At 38.5% G+C, this 21,041-nt stretch overlaps 1 protein-coding gene and 1 non-coding gene across 2 annotated transcripts; one reads left to right on the top strand and one right to left on the bottom strand.

Moving 5' to 3' along the window:
* Positions 1–449: 449 nt before the first annotated feature.
* LOC145784908 (U6 spliceosomal RNA) lies at positions 450–556 on the bottom strand. Its single transcript, XR_014291077.1, has one exon. It is a non-coding gene; the product is annotated as a U6 spliceosomal RNA (small nuclear RNA).
* A 6,917-nt stretch (positions 557–7,473) lies between these two features.
* LOC145784507 (melanocyte-stimulating hormone receptor-like) lies at positions 7,474–15,141 on the top strand. The gene is made up of 3 exons (XM_082596335.1): positions 7,474–7,972; positions 12,532–12,890; positions 13,322–15,141. The coding sequence occupies exons 1-3, from the start codon at positions 7,557–7,559 to the stop codon at positions 13,660–13,662; spliced, it is 1,116 nt and encodes a 371-aa protein (XP_082452461.1). The 5' UTR covers positions 7,474–7,556; the 3' UTR covers positions 13,663–15,141.
* Positions 15,142–21,041: the final 5,900 nt, after the last annotated feature.

Below are 21,041 nucleotides of genomic sequence, written 5' to 3'. Positions count from 1 at the left end.
CAGGGGTCACCAAATGGCGGCCCGCGGGCCGCATGCGGCCGCCAGGCTGTATCGATGCGGCCCGCGGAAGGTATCAGCGTACAAGTATAACCAAAAATACTTTTCTTGAGGAGTTAAAGAGCACGAAGGCAAAAAATACTTTCCGGGAAGCATATTTTCGCTTTGCATACGATTCCACCGAACGACCAATCAGATTGTAGTTCTAGATAGGGGTCGTTTAAAGTTATTCCAATACGATGTCCAGCCACATTGTCCCAGTGGTTGATAAAAACGTCTGTTTTCGAATTTCTGTGAGCATAAGGTTGCTTATTTTAAGTTTGAAAATATCATGTAAACACTAGTGTGCGTTTCACCGTTATTGTGTTTCACGAGCAGTAGGCCTAATCTCTTTATGCAAGTTTTTGTTGGCAAAATAGGTCGGTGTGCCAACTCAATTTATAATAAATTGGCAAAATATGGAACGCTTCACGATTTTGCGTGTCATCCTTGCGCAGAGACCATGCTAATCTTCTCTGTATCGTTCCAATTTTAGTATATGTACTGCCGAAGCAAGTACTGCAAAATGTTGTTAATCAACAAATTCTTGCCACGCTGATAAGCACCGCAAGTGACAGTTGTCTAAAAATGAATCAAAGAAAGACGGTTTTATAGACTCTCACAAAAAGATGAAAAACCAACTCATTGCTTTTTTAGAGGGAACACTGTTCATGAATTACGATAAAATTACGATTTTTCGGTGATTTCCACAAGCGTTTGTTTCATGACGCCTGGTGTCTTTTTCCCTGTTATTGGAGCTTATTTTTCGCTGATATGTTTGCAGGTCACTATTGTTGCCTGTATTGCGATGTGTCAAACATTTCCTTGTTTGCTGAAATTGCTAATTGCAAGATATTATTTGTGAAGAGAAGTGACAACACCACTCTTGCTTGACGATGAATATTCTGATGAAACCACTCGCCTCGCTATAAGTGCGCAAAACAAGTGGCCTCGTTTATTAGACATTGTTAAAGAAGTCAAAAGTGTTGTTAAAGAAGCTTGGCCTGGCAGTAGCGTTGTTCGACTAATTTTGTTGCTGCGGTATTCTAAAACAAACATTAACAACATGTAACGCTGGATACTGGGTACGAAATTCGTTCTTTTCTAGCATAAGAGTCAGCCTACCTAAAATTTTATTAGTGCGGCCCGCTACAGCTCTCCTTAGTGCTAAAGTGGCCCGCATGCAAAAAAAGTTGGTGACCTCTGTTCTAGAGCATAGGATAATTTTCGATAGGTCTTCAGGCAACGACATGCAACAAGATGTAAAAACTTCATTGCCAGTCTTGATATTTTACGCTGCTCGTAAAAAGGCTTATAGTCTACTGTGCAGTCCAAAGTGAAAATTCTCTGCATTAACGGATTGAAACCCCAATTGCGGACGTGCTGTAAACATACAAAATGTATAAGCAAAAATTAAACAATAAAAAAGTTTTTTTTGTGTGTTATTGTGGTAAAAGGAGCAAGAATGCAGGTAACCGGAGCCTGATGCTGAGGTAAGATTACAGACAGCAATATCCGTTATTTTTACATTTATTTAACGTCTGCTGTGCTTATCTGGGTTTAGATTATGCCTAGCATCAGTTTCATTTGAAGTGAACTTTGCGACTTGTCTGCTCTCAGTAGACAAGTAATACATTATTCATTAGCCGCGTGACAACAACATGGGCAGGCTTGCATAATAGGCTCATATCTCACCTTATAATGGTAGTCGCTAATTAGTAAATACGCAAAGTCTATTGTTAATTAAAGAGTAAAAGAAAAATTTTGAAGGAAAAAACTTTTAAGGAGCAAACGTCATTCAACATGAATTGTGATAGAATTGAAACATGATTTTTTGAGAAGCAAGATAAAAATTCCCCTCAACTCCTTCAACCCATGGCCACGTTCCTGGTTAAAAAGATGACGGTAATTTTGTTTTTTTAAGTCAGAAAAATCAAAAATAACATAATGTTTATCTGAAAAGTATAACAAACCAACAGAAGAAACAGGGCTTGGCACATACGTAACAAAACACAACAAGTTCAAAGCATTTTAGAAGAAAAAAAGTAGATTTTTTTCTTCCTGCGTTTTTAACTGGTGAAGACGATTGATTGATTGCCTAGCAGTTGACCGTTTGTGTGTATAATCTTTAAAACTGCATGTTACCACAGCGCCGGCAAAACAGAAAAGACTATTTTCAATAAATGCGAGTAAATTCACGTGTCGTGTGCGTTTTTTGCAAGTAAGCCTATCATGACACTATCGCGTGGCCCCTTTGCCGTTTCGGTTTAAGCCACTACAACCATAGAGGGAAGGTCAGCTATGTCGTCAATTCGAGCTTCGTGAATCAGAATTGCGTAGCTGTTGAACTCATGACCTGGTGCTTTGCTTCTAATTCTGCTCTCAAAGTTGTTTTTACGTTAGTCGTTGCTATGATCGAGTGTTGGTAGCTACGCAATGCACAGTAGCGCAGTTTTTATGCAATGGTAAAGCAATGATATAGTCTCAATCAGTGAGGGATTAGAAAAGTATATCAGCCCCATAATTTTACAAATAAAAGCGGCCTATTTTTAACAGATCCAACGTTTCAAAGAATAGATCTTGACCTCTTTTAAGCGGTAAAATGTGCATGTTTTGGTTAAAAGTGGTTTATAAGTCAGTAGTCACTTGACAGGTTCACAGTCGAGCCGTTTATCAGAAACATTTTTATTCTCAATGTGCTAATCCGTCCCAGGTTTCTATCCCAGTGTGTCTGAAAAAGATTAAATTATCCCCAAGTTTAAGATATTGTCAAGTAGAAGTAGTTAACTTTATGCAAATTTAACCTTGAACGATCCGAGCCTTTAAATTGAAGGAGGTTTGAGACGACCCAGTCAATTCAGTTCACAGTTCAGTAGTTTTTATTTCTGACCATCACAGCGATAACAATACACGTCAACATAGCACAGGTCTAGAAAAAGATAGAAGCGACAAAACGAGAACGTGAAAACGTCCTTGACCGAAATAAGTAATTACCCAGAGAGCCACTTTATCGTGCTTAGATCTGGACCAGATGATCTTGTGGAGATCGTGTCAGATCTGTACCCGATCTGGTAGCGATCTGGACCAGATAAAGTGTTTGTCTGGGTAATTTAAAATAAAATTGGACGGTCGCAAAACCTTCAAAAAAATTCAAGATAAAAGGGAACTACAAAAAGTTACAAACAAGAATAAAAACAGCAACATATATTCAGGCTATAACTTTATCAACCCATATTGCTTTTAACTGATATTTTCAAGATTAGTATAAATAGACACTTGCTATAAAGGTCGGCCATGATGCGTTATCAAGAGTGCTGATGATGGCAAGGGAAACACATCTTGATGCGTCCAGGTCATAGCAAAGAAGAGCAAAGCAGGCCCCATACAAAATCCTATCACCGGCGTAGCCTTTTCAATGCGTAACGCACCAGGCCTTACACGACTTACAGAATTGTCACAATTTGACGATATGAAGCCATGAAAAAACAAATAAAAAGAACCAAGCAAAAACAACTTCATCATCTTGCGAAAATCCAATTTTAGCCAGGGAAGTTATCTCTTACGGATATCAAGCGTGCATTGATATGAAGTTGTGTGGATAGAGCTATAACCTTAAGATGTAGTAGCGGCATGTCACAGTACTATGAGAAACCAGAAAACGTAATCCAATCAGGCACATTTTGTTGAAAAAAGTAGTAGACAAACAATGGCGCGACAAAATCAGTTCTTACAAACTAGAGGAAGTGTACCACTCAAATCAAACCCTAGAAATCACGTGACCAACTGACCATACTTTATCCGGTTCATGAAATAAACTAAAAACAAAAAACCATATGTAAAAATCGCTATTCTCTAAACACAATTCCAGCACAAAGGTTCTGAGCCAACGTCTTTACCAAGGCTAAAGTTTACGACATTAAATCTCAAACTTGCTAATTTACTTGGCGTTAAAACAATTGCGTGCTAATTCACATTGCATTTAGTTACGAGCAGTTTCGAAACAATTTCTGCTCACTCCCTAAAGCTTACATGCTACCAACATGTTCATTGTTCAGTTCAAGTTTAGTTTTTTCTGCTGGCAAATAAACCAAAATATTCTAAACACAATACACACAAACAAATCGCACAACCAGGATATTTTGACTGAACCTATTTTAAAAGCTTAGTGGGAAAACAGGCGATAATATTTATATAAATCTTGGCTTGAATACTTTTGACACAATATTTTAGAGGATTATATTAAAGCGTAGGATAAAACACTTCACATTCCATGTTCTATACTTTTTTTCTTGTTTTTATGTGTCATGGTGGCACTTTTACCCATCTTGTAACAAAATATTTTTTACTGTATTTGTAACTGCTAATATCTACATCCATTTCTCCTCTTTGTGCTGCTAATTCGTCTTTCCCACCACGTCCTTTACTGTACTACAACAGTGCGGTTATGTTTCGTCTGCGTTACACCAAAAATCGCTTAGTCATTATCTTTCAATATCCAGCTTTTGGAACAAGCCGTTAGCCCACGCAAAACAAGTGACAGGAACATGTCACACTTTTAGTTCAAAAGTGCATAAAACTATTTTGATGTAACAATCTAACACGAATGAATGAATGCTTGCTTGTTTTCCCGAGTGACATATGCTAGGATATTTCTAGCGGTTTCTCACCATTCTACAGTGACCACAGGTGTGCAGTAGGCTACCCATTTTGGAAATGTGTCGTTGATTCCTTAGTTACAAGTTTTTGCGTTTATTTTTTACACTTTGTTTTTTAGTAGTAAATTTGAAGTTAAAAGTAATATTGAAAAAATGAATTAAATGCCAAGTTTGACGATGCAAAGGAATTTATTCTCACACGAGTCACTTTGCATTACAAGACATATAACCGAGTCGTTCATATCAAGCATTGTTGTGGGTTTGACATCTGTTAGAAGATGTTTCATTTTCTTGATAAGTTTAACGATGGATTGTGTGAATCTTGATCCTAGGACGAAGTAAACTTCTTTGCACGTTAATCCCAGCAGTTTCGCATACTTGTAGAGGCTTTGAAGCATTGACGCAGGCCCGTCCGGCCACCGAGATTAACAGAGTGGAGTTTCCTGGTGACAGCAAAAATCTTGAATAAACTGACGAAAGAAGATGGCGCACCCAGATAATCCTGTGCCACGTTTAAGCTCTGGCCATCCATCACCTAAAGCTCGCTTAAATTTTCTTAAATTAACATTTCATTGATTGCCAGCCAACCATTGGTCATGTGGTTATTGTCTTCCGTTCAAGTTATGATGGGTGTGGATTCGATTCCATGTCATACTAAAGGATAACTCGAAATAACTTGAACATATTTTAACATGAAACAAATTCTTCACTTAGAAAATTATATCGAAACGAAAAAAAAAGAAACATTGGATTTTCTTTTTTTTTAACAGCCCAAGTCTGCACCGCTAGTTATTGAGAACTGCTAAGCTTTCCGTGCTTCAAAATGAATAGGTTGTTAGGTTACCGCAATTAAGCTGCTATATCGTCGTTTAGCTTAGCATATAAATTATTGAAGGGAAAAGTATTTCCATTGGTGGTTCCAAGTACGTCTGGCTAAAATATGTTGCACTCGTAAAAAACAATATTCTTCTTTGGTTCTTTTATGTTGCTCTGCAGGAAAAGGTTTTCCATTGTGCTTGAATGTTGTTGTTGCCATAGCCTATATTGAAGATCGTATTATGCGCTCAGTGCAAACTGGAACTATTTTAACCCATTTTACAAGAAGAACGCAATTACTGTAATTCTAAGCTTTCCTTCGAATTACATGGCTGGTATAGCTTATTTGTGTTGGTAAAGCGGTAGGCTATGTGTTGTTGAAGTACTGTATCTCGTCGCTATGGCAAACTAGCTGTGTCTTATTTTCAACTGATTTATATTTAATCAAGACTTAACTTCAATTGAATGAAGTCAAAAATTTGGAGCAGTAAAGTAGCTCAAACTTTCTTGTGATTTGCCAATGGTAATTTAAGCTGGGTTGCAAGTAGTGACAAAACAAAATGTACGTGTTGTAGAAATTCGAGGCTTTATTTAGCTTCTGCGCCATACACCTTGTGTCGACTATTGCTGTTTTGCCACGATACAAAGGCAAACATTAGCGAAACATGTAAATTCACAAGCATCTACGTTTTGATCTTTTAAGGTTCCTTTTTGACAATTTTGCTTTAAAATATAAAATGGTTGAGTTTAGAAAACAGCTAACTTTTGAAACAAAACGTCACTACAACGTACGTGCCTCACTCAAGCAAACACTTAAAAGAGCTGTCAACATGAGCTTCAAATTTCTCAACCTCAAACCGATCGACCGTTTCATGGCCTTGAGTGGAAAAATCAAAGAGGATTCACCACAGTGACTTGCGTCATACGTAAAGCTTCTTCTATAAATTCTGTTGTCGTACGCAGGAAATTTTCGCTTCAGATTTGCCCAGGCACCAGGTCTACGAAACAAACAATTTAAGAGAAATTTTCCGGTAAATAGTTTTACAAATAACTTATCAAAATTTGAATAATAAATCAAGTTGGCTTATTAGATAAGTTGTAGCTTTTGTTAAAATACATACAATAGGGCAGACCAAAAACTTTGATGTAGTGGAAGTTAGAACATGGTTAGATTTTATAATAAGACAATAGTATTTCTGTTAAGTTTGCAACTGGTGTGAACACATTGTTATTATGGGAAACAGCAAGCTGACCAAACAATGCCTAAACGAAATATATTTGGTTCAGTAATAATTCTGTCCGGTCAAACCAAGCAACCAATATTGACTTAACTTTTGGACTATATTCAATCACCATGAATATGAAAACGTTTACTGTCTTGTTGGCCCTAATTATCATTTACAAGATCGATAATTGAATTTTAAGGAAAATCAAATCTGAATTTTTAAAATCATCAAAATTTAAAATGGTCAAACTTTTCTTCCGTTGTTTTTATTCTTCATGTTTTTAGTTTAATGAACGCAATAAACACCTGGTGATTGTGAAACAGGAAAGATATCAGTAGATCATGTGCCAGTGCATTTTGTATGTAACTTTAATTTGCAGCATTGTGTTCGTTTGTTTCAGTCGTTAATGTTTGTGTGGGTTTGTTGCGTAATAATCTTATTCTGTCCCCTAGGCATGGTTGGTTGCAAATTCTATTAAGCCCTATCCGTTCTTTATGAAATGTTTAAAGTTATCACGAAAAACTCAGTAAAAGCAAAAGTTTTGGTATCAATCAGAATATCATTTAGTCCGCTCTCTGAGATAGCTTACAATTGATCCAAAACCATAAAAAAAAAACAGAAAATGTTGTAATTTTGCAGTGATTAGCTAAGTATTTAGCCACTAGACAGGTTATTTTTTCTGGATTTATTTATACAACTTTCCTACTTATCGCAGATTATCGTTAACTGTTTCATTTAAAAGTAGCTTTGATGTAAATATTTCTTTAAATAATAGAAAGAACGTGTTCTCTGCAAGCGACAATGAAAAGTTAAACTAGCAGACATGGCTGAGTCTGTTACAATGCCAGAAGTGGACACTGTGAATATTACATCTCATGATACTGCACTTGTAGCACCATCTGTACCACATTATGAAGAAATTATTTCCGGATCAGGATTCACTGCCTCCGCTTATGATGAGACTGGCAATGTATCTACAAACGAAAGCTCGCCTCCTTGTTTCAACTTTATGGCTTGTGACACATTTCACCGGGATTTATCTTGTGCTATCTTAACGTTGGGAATTATTGCCTTTCTTGAAAACTTCGTTTTGGTTTTGGCGATGAACACTTGGAACTTAAAGAAAGTTTGCAAAATGTATTGGTTTTTGTGGCATCTTGCACTGGCTGACGTCATAGTGGCTGTGACGTATATATGTTTTCACTCAAGAATCTTATCCTCTTGTCCTATTCCGTACAGGTAAGTTGAGTACGCTGGTAGTTTCCAATGCACGTATAGTCAGTGGCTTACGCAGGGGGGGGGGGGCATTGGGCCATGCCCCTAACCCCCTTAGAAAAATGTTGATTTTTTTTTAGCGTTGTTGTGATTGTGTACTGTGTAGTGCAAACATGTTATTGTTGAAGAGTGGTCTTGGGTAGCAGGGTGGTATTAACCGCCCCTCATACCCTCCTAAGGGGGGTCACTGTTGTTTGAAGGCCCCCTCATTTCAATTTGTTTAATTTTTTTGGCTATTTGAAATGAAAAATTGTTGTAAACTTTGCTACAAAAGCTCGACATTATAGCTTAATTTACACAAAGCCCTATTTGCCGCTTCCAAAACCCCAGTTAATGGAACCATATCTCTGTTTAGAGGCCCACCCTTATACATATTTAGTTTGTGCAGTGTTTTTTGGCATTTTAATTTTAACAATGTTACTAAGCTTATATACTGCTATAAAAGTCGACATTTTATAGCTTAGGTTACATTCATCAGTATTGTATTGCTGATCATCATTTTGAATGACTATTTTAAATCAGCGAAACCAATGAATTTGTGCTATTTTGTTGAATTTACAGAAGAAACAATAGCCTACTATAGTGTACGCTCTCGCTTTCTTGGAAATGTGTTTCAACGTTTGATAGCATAAGACTTGTCCGAAATTAAATGCTCATAAAACGACGAAGATGTTCAATAATGGCGTCCAGAAGCGTTGAAAGGGATTATCTAACGTATACATTTTGCATTCCTAGGAAGAGGGGGGTGGGGGGCTTGCATACGAAACGAAAGTTCCCTTTGCCATTTTTTTGTAATTACCTTGTTTTGTAGGCTGTTTTGCATTCGACCCACCGTCTTATTTTCTTTTAAGACAAACACTGCGTTATTCTTTTTTCTAGTTTTTAGTTTTTGTATTTCAAAAGTGATGCTATTAGAAGTTTTAGAGACGACCCTTTTTTTATCTTTTTATTGCCAAATTATCCTCTGAAAATAGCCCTGTAAAATCTTTTAGTTATTTCAGTTAAACTCCATAGCCTTTTGCATTGCTATGTAGTCAAAAATGGAGTCCAAACAGATTGTGGAATCAGTCTGACTTTTTTGATTTAAATTCACAACTTATAGTTTAAAAAATATTTTAGGCAACTTTACTAAAAAGTAGAGGCCCACTGGTGAATTTCAGAGGGAGGGAAAAGGAGGCGAGATGGTGCTCACACGGCCCTGTAGGATAGGCCTTCTTTTTCATTATTATTTAGAGTGCGTTGGCGTCGTCGTGTGAGCGTCTGGGGTCGAGGGTCTATCCTTTTACCACCCCAGATTCACGATGTTCCCGGACTACACTGGAAGGCTACTAGAGAGCAGCCAGTCTTTGGTTTCATCATCCATGACACGCAGACCTTCCACTCCGTTAGGTGGCTTGAAGATGGAGCAGTCATTGATGATGTGGTTTGCGGTCTGTTCCTCAGCACCACATTCACAGGAGAAGGAAGAGGCTGTTCCCCATTGGTGCATGGTTGAGCGGAAAAGCCCGACGCCAGTACGGAGACGGTTAAGGCACACCCATGCCTGTCTTGGTAGTGTTAGACCGATGGGGCGTGTGTCGGCGTCGGGGATGAACGAATAGAGTCTAGTGGCGGTTGACTTCCATTCAGAACTCCATTTATGGTCCGCCCAAGCAGCCGCAGAGATGTCTTGTACATCAGCTTCGTTGATAGGAAGTTGAGCGGCTGGCACAAATGGGTGTCTCGATTTCAGTCGACGGGAGTGCGTTAATTTTTGTTTAAAGCACCGTAATAAATTGTATTCGATGTTTAAACTTTCACAGAGAGATTTGATTTATATTTTAATCTAAGGACATTGCCTGTTAATCGAACTGTTGCAGTTTTTGCTTATCCGTTTAGGCTTACGTCCATGCTTTTCATATTCACATGTCTACTAATTCAATCCAAAAGTACAGTGACAGTGACACAAGCAAAGACCGTGAAAGTTTATACACCAACAGATATCCTTGGCTACCTTAAACCTTGGTCAGACTATAAAGTATAGCATTAGGCTACTCTTGATAAAAAATATGTGAAGTTATATCGAACGCTCTACTCCGCAAGCAACGAAATCCTGCGTACGCCATTGAACGTAGGCTATCTTCAATACGCGTAGTTCATTGGGTTGAGTAAGCCAACTACGTCGTCTACGTAAAGCATTATATGCGACGTCAACAGTGTTATATCACATTTGTTTGTTTTCAATGCAAAATCTATCCAATTAAGTAAACTAGTTACTGCAAACTAGAAAGTGATCGTCAATGCAAGCTGAGTATGGTTGGCTAATCTTACACAATATGACTTACTGGTTATTATTGGCAAATGGGCGTTATTTCAATTCGTTTTCGTTTTGAACGAAATTTCGAATACTCCCCCCCCCCCCCCCCTTGAAAAAATCCCGCGTATAGTATATCACAACATATCCTGAGTTGCAACTTTCGCTACATTACTACCGAGACAAATCTATTCAGCGTGTCGCTGTAAAGTTATTGAGGCAAATGACCTATTTTTTTTTAATGTAAATGCAGCTTTTTTGGTTTTGGAGGATGGAAAATGTGTATTTTAGAGCTAGATAGTTTAAAAGCTACAACACTGCAAAGTTTTAAAAACAACTACATGCTGATAAAAAATACTTTAATTGTAAAATTAGATCAAACTTAAATGTTTTGGTAATGTGTAGTATATGCATTGGCTTATACGCATTGGCATATTCTAATCTTTATAATTTGGTTGTTGTCATTCTTAATAACATGAATGATTTATAATGCCTCTTGACATGACAGTGTCAGTAAACCAACAAATAAAATTAAACCCTTTAATTTGGCAAATCTTTTAACCCAATTTCTTGCTGCCACTGACAATTGAACGTTTTTTGCCACTCTTACCAAAAAAAAAAGGATAAGCTATTAATTATTTATTGCATTTATTGCTTGTGATTTTAACAGTAAAATGAATCCCATCAGTTATGTTATAAAATGAAAATGAAAATGCGTCCCATCAGTTATGTTATAAAATTATATACCTATGCTGTGCCATTTAAAATTTTACCTACTGTTGAGCACAATGAAAGCCGTTTCTTTTATGGCCAATCGATTATGAAGAAGCCTGTCAAAATAACAGAACAAATGTCCAAAACAAATAGTCCTTAACAATACGGCATTCAAACATCACTATCAAGTACGTATGTTAAAATTCAAAACAAGGTAATCTCTGACAGCCGATATGTATTTTAACATTCTGCTCTTGATTTTTAAAATTACCCAGTGTTTGGGAATACCAACCACAACAAAAGCGCCAGTAAAAGTGGTCTAATGTATATTCTAATAGATTGCGTGTAATTTTATGATAAATAATTGATAACGGAATTTTCTTCTAACCTATGAAGATTGTCTTGATATAAATTTATGCATTTGCTTGTTTACTCTCCTAGTGGTGATCTTTGCTATTTCAGGATATACAGTGACGTAATAGCTCAAAAAGCTTTTAACTTTATTAACGCCTGGGCCAGATTTTGACACATAAACAAAAACAAACACCATTCAATAACATGCAATTCGCAAGTTTGACCATTTGTGGTGATGGACCAACTTACGCTCAGAGCAGTTTACATCAATCCAACTCAAAGTTAATGCGCTTCTTAAACGTTTGCTATTACTATTTTAAATTAAGCACCAAATCAGAAATGATTTTAGTTGCCCACTAAACACTTGAAGATCAGCACGGCTAAGTAAATTGTGAAAGTGTGAAACGCGTTAATTGATCAAGCGGATTTTACTCATAGAAATAAAATAATCAGTTCAGTGGCCGAGTGGTAATCGTCTCCGGCTCGAGTGCTGGTAGGTCTAAGATCGATTCCACGTTTGGTTACTACAAAGACTTTACAAATGGTAGTATTCTGTCTTGCATAACGCAGTGAAGTTAAGTCAGGTAGTAATGTGATGACATTCTAAATTTGTCATAAAAGCGACAAAGAGCAACTTACTGTTCTCAAACGACTAGCTGTTGTAGTGCGAAAATAAATCAACGTCTGCTTTGAGCATCAACGTAACCTAATAAAAAAAAAACAACATAAATTGATACTTTCTCATGCTCACAAGTGAAACAACACAAAAAAATGAAATAAATAAAAAATACATAAATTGAAATTTACTCGTGCATGCAACTTAAGCAACATAAAATTTGTTTATTTTGCTCAACACTTCTCAAAAAGATACAGGAAACACACTTTTTGAAACGTGCTCGAATAAAATACCACAGTTGATGAGGTGACGCATTATTCTTTCTTGTACTGCCATAATGTAACATGCCATTCTGACCAGGGTGATAAACTATGCAATAAAATTCTTAGCACCGACAAGTTCTTGTTGGAGCAAATCATGAGCGTTTTGCACCCTGCAGGATGTATTGGTGATCAACATGGGCGGTTAAGAAACTTAAGTTACAGCTATACTAGCAATCACATTCTATTCTATTTCTTAAATTAATAATTAATATTTTATTTCCAGCTGCCAACCCACCTATAAAGAAGAAACCTTTGCACTTTCAATCATTTTTTATGGACCAATCATTGCCTCACACTTGTTTGTTGTTGCCGCAACTATCGATCGCTTCATCGCCATCAAGTGGTCATTTCAGTACAACAGCTTGATGTCAACAAATGTCGCTAGAGTGGCGGCCGGCATAATCTGGTCATTGTCATTTTCAATCCCGATCGCCGCTGTGGTCTCAGCTTTGATCACAAACTCTAACAAAATAACCTTTGCTCTCATCGCGCTGACGTCATCGATATGCTTGACCTGCGCTGCTTGCGTCATAGCGATGAATGTGTGGATGGTTGTATTTGCATGGGCGGCGATAAAAAGAAGTAAGTCTTACCTAGACTGCAAAATCCGTCATTTTTACATTGATTCAACGTCTGTAAACGATTCTATTGGAAAAAAGTTTAGTTAAAAGTTTGTCTTCTGCAATCGCGATCCAAATAAACTACATTTGAGTACCGGTAGATCACAAATATTTGTTGATAGCCTAAGCGAACATTCGGCTTAAGCTGGTTGTTGAAAACACCACTCACTTTTAGCCAGGGTGTAATACATTGGGTGGGCGTAGTTGCTGAAGAAAAGGTTGCCTAGTGAAAGGAACTGGCCACCCTACTCTCGTTAGTGCCGAAGGCTTAGTATAGTGAGAACCTTATCTTCTCACACCCGACACTTGAATCAAGTATGGGAGCCCCTTTACCTTTACCTTTAAGCAAACATCGATAATTTTTAAATAACACGTTCTTGTTTGCATTTGCAGGCCCATCTCTTCAAAGCGTCGACTACCGCAAACCCAACACTGTAACCGCAGACTCACAATTATTCCACGATCGCCTGAAACTCACAATCACGTTGTCGCTTTTCGTTTGTTCGTTTGTTCTGAGCTGCGCTCCCTGGTCGATAAAGCTTATTGTCTGTGATGACGTAGAGAGGTGTCAACTGAAGCGAGATGAAGATTATACTTTAGTGCTTGTGCTCTTCCACGCTATAGTAATTCCTTTGTTGTACGGCTTCCGTGTGCGAGCGGTTAAAGTCTGTGTGAAAACTTACTGGAAAAAATTTTTAACTAAATTTTCATGTAAAAGTCGTAGCATCAGATAGCAGACAACACCCCGGTAGGCTACAGTCGCTATTATTCGTATGGTGGAGTTGTATCTCTTTGACGTTTTTTACTTATTTTTATTTTACTTTTGAAATATTTTGTAGCTTATAAAGTCAAGGTGGTTAATATCGTTTTTGCGCTTTTTTTTCTGAGTGGCCTGTACACCTGCGTGGGAGCGTGTAGGCTTAAAGTACCATTAGGCTACTAATTCGTAACTCATCAAAATGGTGTAGGCTGCAACACAAATTAACACTGTATATTTCTCGGCAGTCGAGTAGCCTATAGCAAGAATTGACAGCAATGGACACCGTGCTTCGCCCATGATAGTTTGATTGATGTAAAAACACAAATATAAGTTTAAAACAAAGTTTTCAGTTTCGTTGGTCAATTTTTTTTTTTTTTTGGTATTGTTATGTGGTTTCAAATATATTTGAATTTTACAGTACAACCACGCAGCTTCAAAGTTAATCAAATATGAAAATCTGAAATTTATCTGATGCTTCAAGCACGGTGAAACCTTATGCAGTATAGTGGTAGTGTGTTGTGTGTTTTTCAATAGGCTACCTACATTTGAAACACTTTCTCCAACCTTCTGTATGTTTTGTTCTTGTGAGATTTCTGGTTAGTTAAAAGATGTAAATTTGTAGCACTGCTATGTTAAGTGTGAAGTGTTCAAAAGACTAGATTGTTAATATAGTCTGCACTTTTTCTCCTCTGTTCTATCATATATCCTATACGGAAGTATGTGCTATGCAATGAAGAGCCTGTTGTTCAGAATACCGTCTTATTTATAGTATCACGGTTTTGAAGCTGTTGTTTATGTGAGCTACATGTTGAAAAAGCTTTGGAAAATGAATTAGAAAATTATGAATACAATTTGTCGATTCCAGGTTTAATGAATAGTCTACACCAGTTCACTTATTATTGCGTTTGCAACGCAGTCCACGCATGTACAGTATCAGCGTCTCTGTATTGCAAACATCGGACTTATCATGCTTATAGTTGCAGAAAAGTTGGAAGCACTTTATGCATCAAAGCAGCGTTTGTTAATCTTACAGAGGCTTACTTTCAAGGACGTGGCCATCGGTGGAGGGAATTGGCTTGGTTTTTGAATCTTTATCCTCGGACTGACAAAGCCTTGATTGGTTATTCCTGGTAGTTTCGCATCTCATACTTGTAGAGGCTTTTGACGCAGGGCCGGTTACCGAGATTGACAGAGTGAAGTTTTTCCGATTGTTGAAGTGTTGTTACCGGGAAATGATATCATCCTATAGGTACCGCTGAATGGAGAGCAGTCCTTAACGTACGTTGCTCATGCGCACACCCCGAAAGTTGAACTTGCGCCGCGTGATCTTGAGCCGGGCGCGTAACCACTGAGCTAACTCTAAAGATTATAACGCTTTGATACCGTTTTCACTCATGTTGAATGACGTTTACCTGTCAACAGTTACGTTTGCACATGTAAAAATTGTTTTTCGCTATGTAACTGTGGGCTACCATATCATCACCACAACACAAGTAACATTTTATGCATCATTACATGAACTGTAACAACATGCAAATGGGAAACATAAATAATAAATTAATATGCAATGCAACAACTGGTCACAGCGGTAAACCATAATCTCTTCGTTGGAAAATTGTAACATAAGATTCCCGAATCCGTTCGTCTGCATGTAATGACCGAAAAAGAAACAGTCCTTTGAAACGTCTATTCAAAATTGTATTTCTGTAAAATTAGCCACCTGGCTGTCGAAAATGGGATGCAACGCCGTACACCAACAACAACGATACAACGAAGGGACCTTCCAACCATATAGTCTAGTTCAGAGGTGACGAACCTGCGGCCGTCAAAGAATTTTGTGGGCCCGCAAAACAATTTGACAATCGCTCATGCATTAAAGACAAAAAACATCTCAAAGCAGTTTTATGCCTTCACTGGTACACCTTTCCTTTGCTATTTTCTTGCCCTATAACACTAACTTTCAGGGTTTAAAGTTAGAAAATAGGAAAGCTATAAGGTAAAGTTGTGAAAACACTTTTCACCTACTTCACCTTTACCATTCCAATCTATGACGTCATGGAATTTTGACAAGCGCTAAGTTGTATGGCCCGAAAACTCATGTGTAATTGACAAAGTGGCCGCGACCGCAAAAAGTTCGTCACCCCTGGTCTAGTTACCAGTACAATGATTCCCATAACTATAAAAGGTTGCATTTTTTTTGTTCAGACCTTGGATTCATAATGGTTCATAATGTTTGGTTCATATTTGGTTCGGTTTGGTTCATAATGTAACACAAGATACTGTTGAAGGAAAAAGCAGTGTTTTTGTAAAGAGTTTAAGTTTCAACCAATTTCAAGTTAAAAATAAACAATTGGCTGCATATTTTTGCGTCATTAGGAGGGTATGTTTGGCACAACTCTATAACACGAGTTTCAGTACAACGAATTACATTTAGAGACAAATTGCTAAAAAGTTCTATGAAGTAAACTTGGAAGGTCTCGGTAAATTTAAATGAAATGGACCGTAACCAATATGTTTTGACTTTGTTTTTCGAAGCTGTTCAAAACCTAGCCGATCTGTAATCAACAGATTGCAGTGTTTGTAGAAAGGAGCGTTCTTCTTGGCAGTCAGCACAAGACTGAGTAAGCCACAGCACTGTATTCAGCAGAGCAGCAAGCAGCTTGTTGTCAGCTAACCATCAAGGGTAGCTCCACGCAATTTTTTGGCAAAACCTAAAACAAACAATTGTATTGTTGTTCGTCGTCGTCTGAGCTTCTGGGGCCGAGGGTCTATCCTTTTACCACCCAAAATTCACGATGTTCCCGGACTACACTGGAAGGCTGCTAGAGAGCAGCCAGTCTTTAGTTTCATCATCCATGACGCGCAGACCTTCCACTCCGTTAGGTGGCTTGAAGATGGTACAGTCATTGATGATGTGGTCTGCGGTCTGTTCCTCGGCACCACATTCACAGGAGGAGGAAGAGGCCAATTCCCCATTGGTGCATGGTTGAGCGGAAAAGGCCGACGCCCGTACGGAGACGGTTGAGGCGCACCCACACCTGTCTCTGTAGTGTCAGGCCGATTGGGCGTGTGTCGGCGTCGGGGATGAATGAATGGAGTCTGGTGGTGCTTGACCTCCATTCAGAGTTCCATTTATGGTCCGCCCAAGTAGCCGCAGAGATGTCTTGTTCATCAGCTTCGTTGATCAGAAGCCGAGCGGCTGGCACGAATGGGTGTCTTGATTTCAGTCGGCGGGGGTGCCCGTTTGGGAAGGCAGAGATCTTGTGGTGGCCTTACTTACAAGCTGCTTCGCCTGCTTCCTGACCGACATATGGTCCATATGATTATGGAACTTGTCAGGAATCGAAGCTTCACCCTCACCACCGGCAACCCATGGCGAAGCAGACTGAGACGCCTGAAAAACGGCGTCCCACAGGGATCGGTCCTGGCTCCACTTCTTTTCAACATCTACACCCACGACCTGCCAACCACGGTCTCCGCAAAATACGCTTATGCGGACGATCTGGCAATTCTCCACTCCACAAAGTCGTGGGAAAATCTAGAAGACACCTTGAGCCAGGACATGCAAACCATCTCAGCTTATCTCCAGAACTGGCGACTGAAACTCAGCGAAACCAAAACTGTGGCGGCAGTTTTCCACCTACACAATCGGGAAGCTGATCGTGAGCTACATGTCCACAACAACGGAAAACCTCTGTCCTTCTGCCCCGAGCCAAGGTACCTTGGGGTGACACTAGACAGATCGCTCACATACCGCCACCATTTGGTGTCACTGCGCAAGAAACTGACATCCCGTGCTGCATTACTGAAGCGCCTGGCAGGCTCTAGCTGGGGGGCGAGGGCTGACACTTTGCGAATAGCAGCCTTAGCCCTTGTCTACTCTTCAGCAGAGTACTGTGCACCTGTCTGGTGCCGCAGTGCTCACTGCCACAACATCGACACTGCCATAAACAGCGCCCTGCGCACAGTGACTGGATGCCTGCGTCCCACACCATTGGACAATCTCCCCATTCTCGCTGGCATCCAACCTGCTGAGCTTCGTCGCGAAGAAGCCACTCTGTCCCTCGGTCGACGGGCACTGGAGCCTAATCATCTTCTCTATTGTTGTTAATTTTCTCAAACAAGAAGCCAGTAGCCACGAGGACTATTTGAACTTGGTTTAGGTACAACAAGAGTATTTTCATGGATGAGTAACAATTCATTTCGTATAGGCAAAAATTGTTGGACGACCAGTATTGGATCTATTCAATAGCAGCATGGCTGTGAAATATGTTTTCTCTTCAACTTTTTCTGTCCACTTATTGTTCAATGATAAACAGCAGCACATTCTTTCATTAAACTCTGGTCCAAGCGATCTGGTTACACTCAAAATGGACGTGACAATGAAAAGATAAGGAAGCGAAGGCCTATACGAAAAGCAAGCGGTTCCCATCCTTGTTCACACAATATGGCGGGGCGACTTTTATGCTTAGATGTCAAAATTGATGATTAATGACTTTGTGTTTCTGAAAGGGTTTGCCTGTAGCAGCGTCAACGGGAAATCGGTTCCTTCACCAAAACCTGGCTCATTTCCTCGTGCTTGTCAAGTAATTTCCTCCACCCTTATAGGCAGAAGCTATTTTCTAGATTTTGCTTATACTGAAGCTGTTTGCTGAAGTTGTCGGGAATTTTCTAACAAAAAAAGCTTATTCTATTCAGTTTAAGTCACGAGAAGAAACGTTACAACAACTAAAATTTACCAACTAATTTCAAAGAAGCTACTCAACCTGGAAGAAAATGTCTAAGCTGCTATGAGCTGAACCAGTCGGCACGTGTTACATGATATTGGTGTGTGGGCAGCTGGTGCGCATTAAAAATACTCAAACTTTTTTTCAATCACTTTGGCGTGTTGAGCCCAAAGACTAGTGTTTAAACCAAGAAAACATATTCCAATGAACCTTAAACTTATATCAATGATCGATGAAAACTCCTTTATCACTTATACGTATTCTTGGTATAAAAACTGGTTGGCACTCATGGTTGCTGGGACTAGTAGATAATTTCAAGGCTAACATGAAAAAGACAAAGAACCATTGTAATTAATGTGTTTTATTGTTTAAGCTATTTATGTCAAGTCCCGTGTGGAAAAAAATTCCGAAATAAATATATTTCAAGTCAATTAATTGTCAACCGTCGAAAGTTAAGTTGGCGCTGAAATGTCGTTCATACGAAAAACTACAACAAATATCATACCTCAGCCACAAAACAAATAAAGACCTAATAACTCAAACCAAGCAAACCAGAACTTTTTTGAAGAACATCATCAAGCAACAAATAAGCTTTTTTGGCCATATCATGAAGAAGAAAAAGTTAGAATACACTGCTTTTTATGGAAAGATCAAAGGAAAACGAGCTCTTGGAAAACAACGTCTCACTTTCCTCAATAACCTCAAGGATCATCTTCATGTTACAACGACAACAATTTCTAATAAAGTCAAATGCCTGGATAGATAGAAAGAACCATGCATGAAGACCTAAGCCTGGAACAGGCATGGTACACACAGAAGAAAAAGGCCACAATGTGGTAACTAACAAGTTTAACAACTTTGATTGGGCTGTAATTTGACTTGAAACAAACATTGTTAAATTGACTCATTGAATCTTTATCCTCGGACTGGGAAAGCTTCTTGAAAAGCTTAATAATGTAGAGGCTTTGAAGCATTGACGCAGGCCCGGTCACAGAGATTGACAGAGTTAAGTTTCTGATTGACCGAAGTATCTGATGGATTATATTTAAATCTTGAAGTAAAAAATGTTTATATCTCTAAAAATGATAATTAAAACAAATAATTCACTTTTTTTTGTAGTAAAAGTAGCCTATTCTTTTGTGTGCCTTTACAGTTCTTCAAGCAACATTAAACTGTACCACCGTAACGACGGCCTGATGTAAGACATTCTGCTCATTTGACATTTCCAGCGCAATATGCTGAGTTTGATAAAGCTCAAGACCCGACACTAAAAGCTCAAAACTTAATTCGTTTTCTTGGCTTCAATCTTGTTTATTAAATGAGGTTCACTCTTATCGCATATCTGAAATGTCTTTAGCAGTCTCATTAGAGTTGCCAGATGGCATAAAATGCGAATAAAAAATGTTAAATTGGCCTCATTTTATATAGCCTACTGTGTCCGATAGCAAATCACTAAAAAATTCTTTTTTTTGTAAATTACGGTACTAAATAGCGCAGGGTTAGGCAAATTACATTTTGCTCGCTATTTTTTCGACTTTTTTGGTTTTCCTTCTCTGTTGGGACATTTTGTGTATTTTTGACCGTGATGTGTCAATGTTCAATTTTTCGTGACATCAGTGAAGTGCTGTACCGTAAATAAAACATTTTTGTTCCAAAATATCCGAATTTCAGACTAATGCCGTCCGAGATAGTCTTGAAAAGCCGGCAACTCCGTCTCACAATTATATTGCGATGCAAAGCGTTGTTGCTGCACTATTAAATTAGCCTTTTTTACACAATAAATAGAACCGGTGAGCTGACTGAATGCCAGTTCAATCCCACTTCGTTTCAAAGCTGCTTTTTAACATGTTACCTGCATCGATATAAGCTCTTTTGTTATGAGGCTCACGCAGGTTGGTTGTACCGTTGTCGTGTGGTTAAAATCATCATCAGCAGAACGCACCAGATTTGATTTGACAATCCTGTCGCAAGTTTTAGACTTTTGATTTTTGTTTGTGTTGAACGTTTTTTATTTTTCAAATAGACACAACAATAGTCAAAAAGTGCGATAAGTCACTTGCCTTTGAATATGTTCAGCATTCTGATTTAAATCCTGTAGTGAACATTATTATTTTCATAAGCGATAATAATTTATTCATCAGTAAATAAACGGTAATCGATAAAAACATCATTCCAACTATGTTACGGATGTTTTGGTACTTTGTAGCTGTAAAAACAACATTCATAACATGTTTGCAATGGCAAGCATTTAATATCTGCAAAATATCATTAAATCACTGCCTGTTACGTTGATTCAACGTTTCTGCACGTAACACCATCTGCTAGATACGAGCTTGAAGCAGATGTGTGCCGTGTGTATAAACAGGAATGTAGCGTATTAAAAATAATCTTTTGTATGTTTTGAAACGTTAGACTAACTAACCCAACCACTCATTTCCTCGCCTGTCCGCTCACTACGAAAAACCAAGAACAGCTGTTTGCTGTTGAAGACAAGGTCTGTGACTTGACGCCTTCCAGCCTTTTAAACGGTTTAAAAAGCTTTGAAATGTTTCCACTTATCTTATGGTGCTGCAGTCTCTTCCATCACTTGTCCACCAGAAACTTGCTGATGATAAAACACGACACA

Source organism: Aplidium turbinatum, chromosome 15 (assembly GCF_918807975.1).
Source record: "Aplidium turbinatum chromosome 15, kaAplTurb1.1, whole genome shotgun sequence".
Lineage (NCBI taxonomy): Eukaryota > Metazoa > Chordata > Ascidiacea > Aplousobranchia > Polyclinidae > Aplidium > Aplidium turbinatum.
This window is presented reverse-complemented; position numbering and strand designations above follow the sequence as displayed.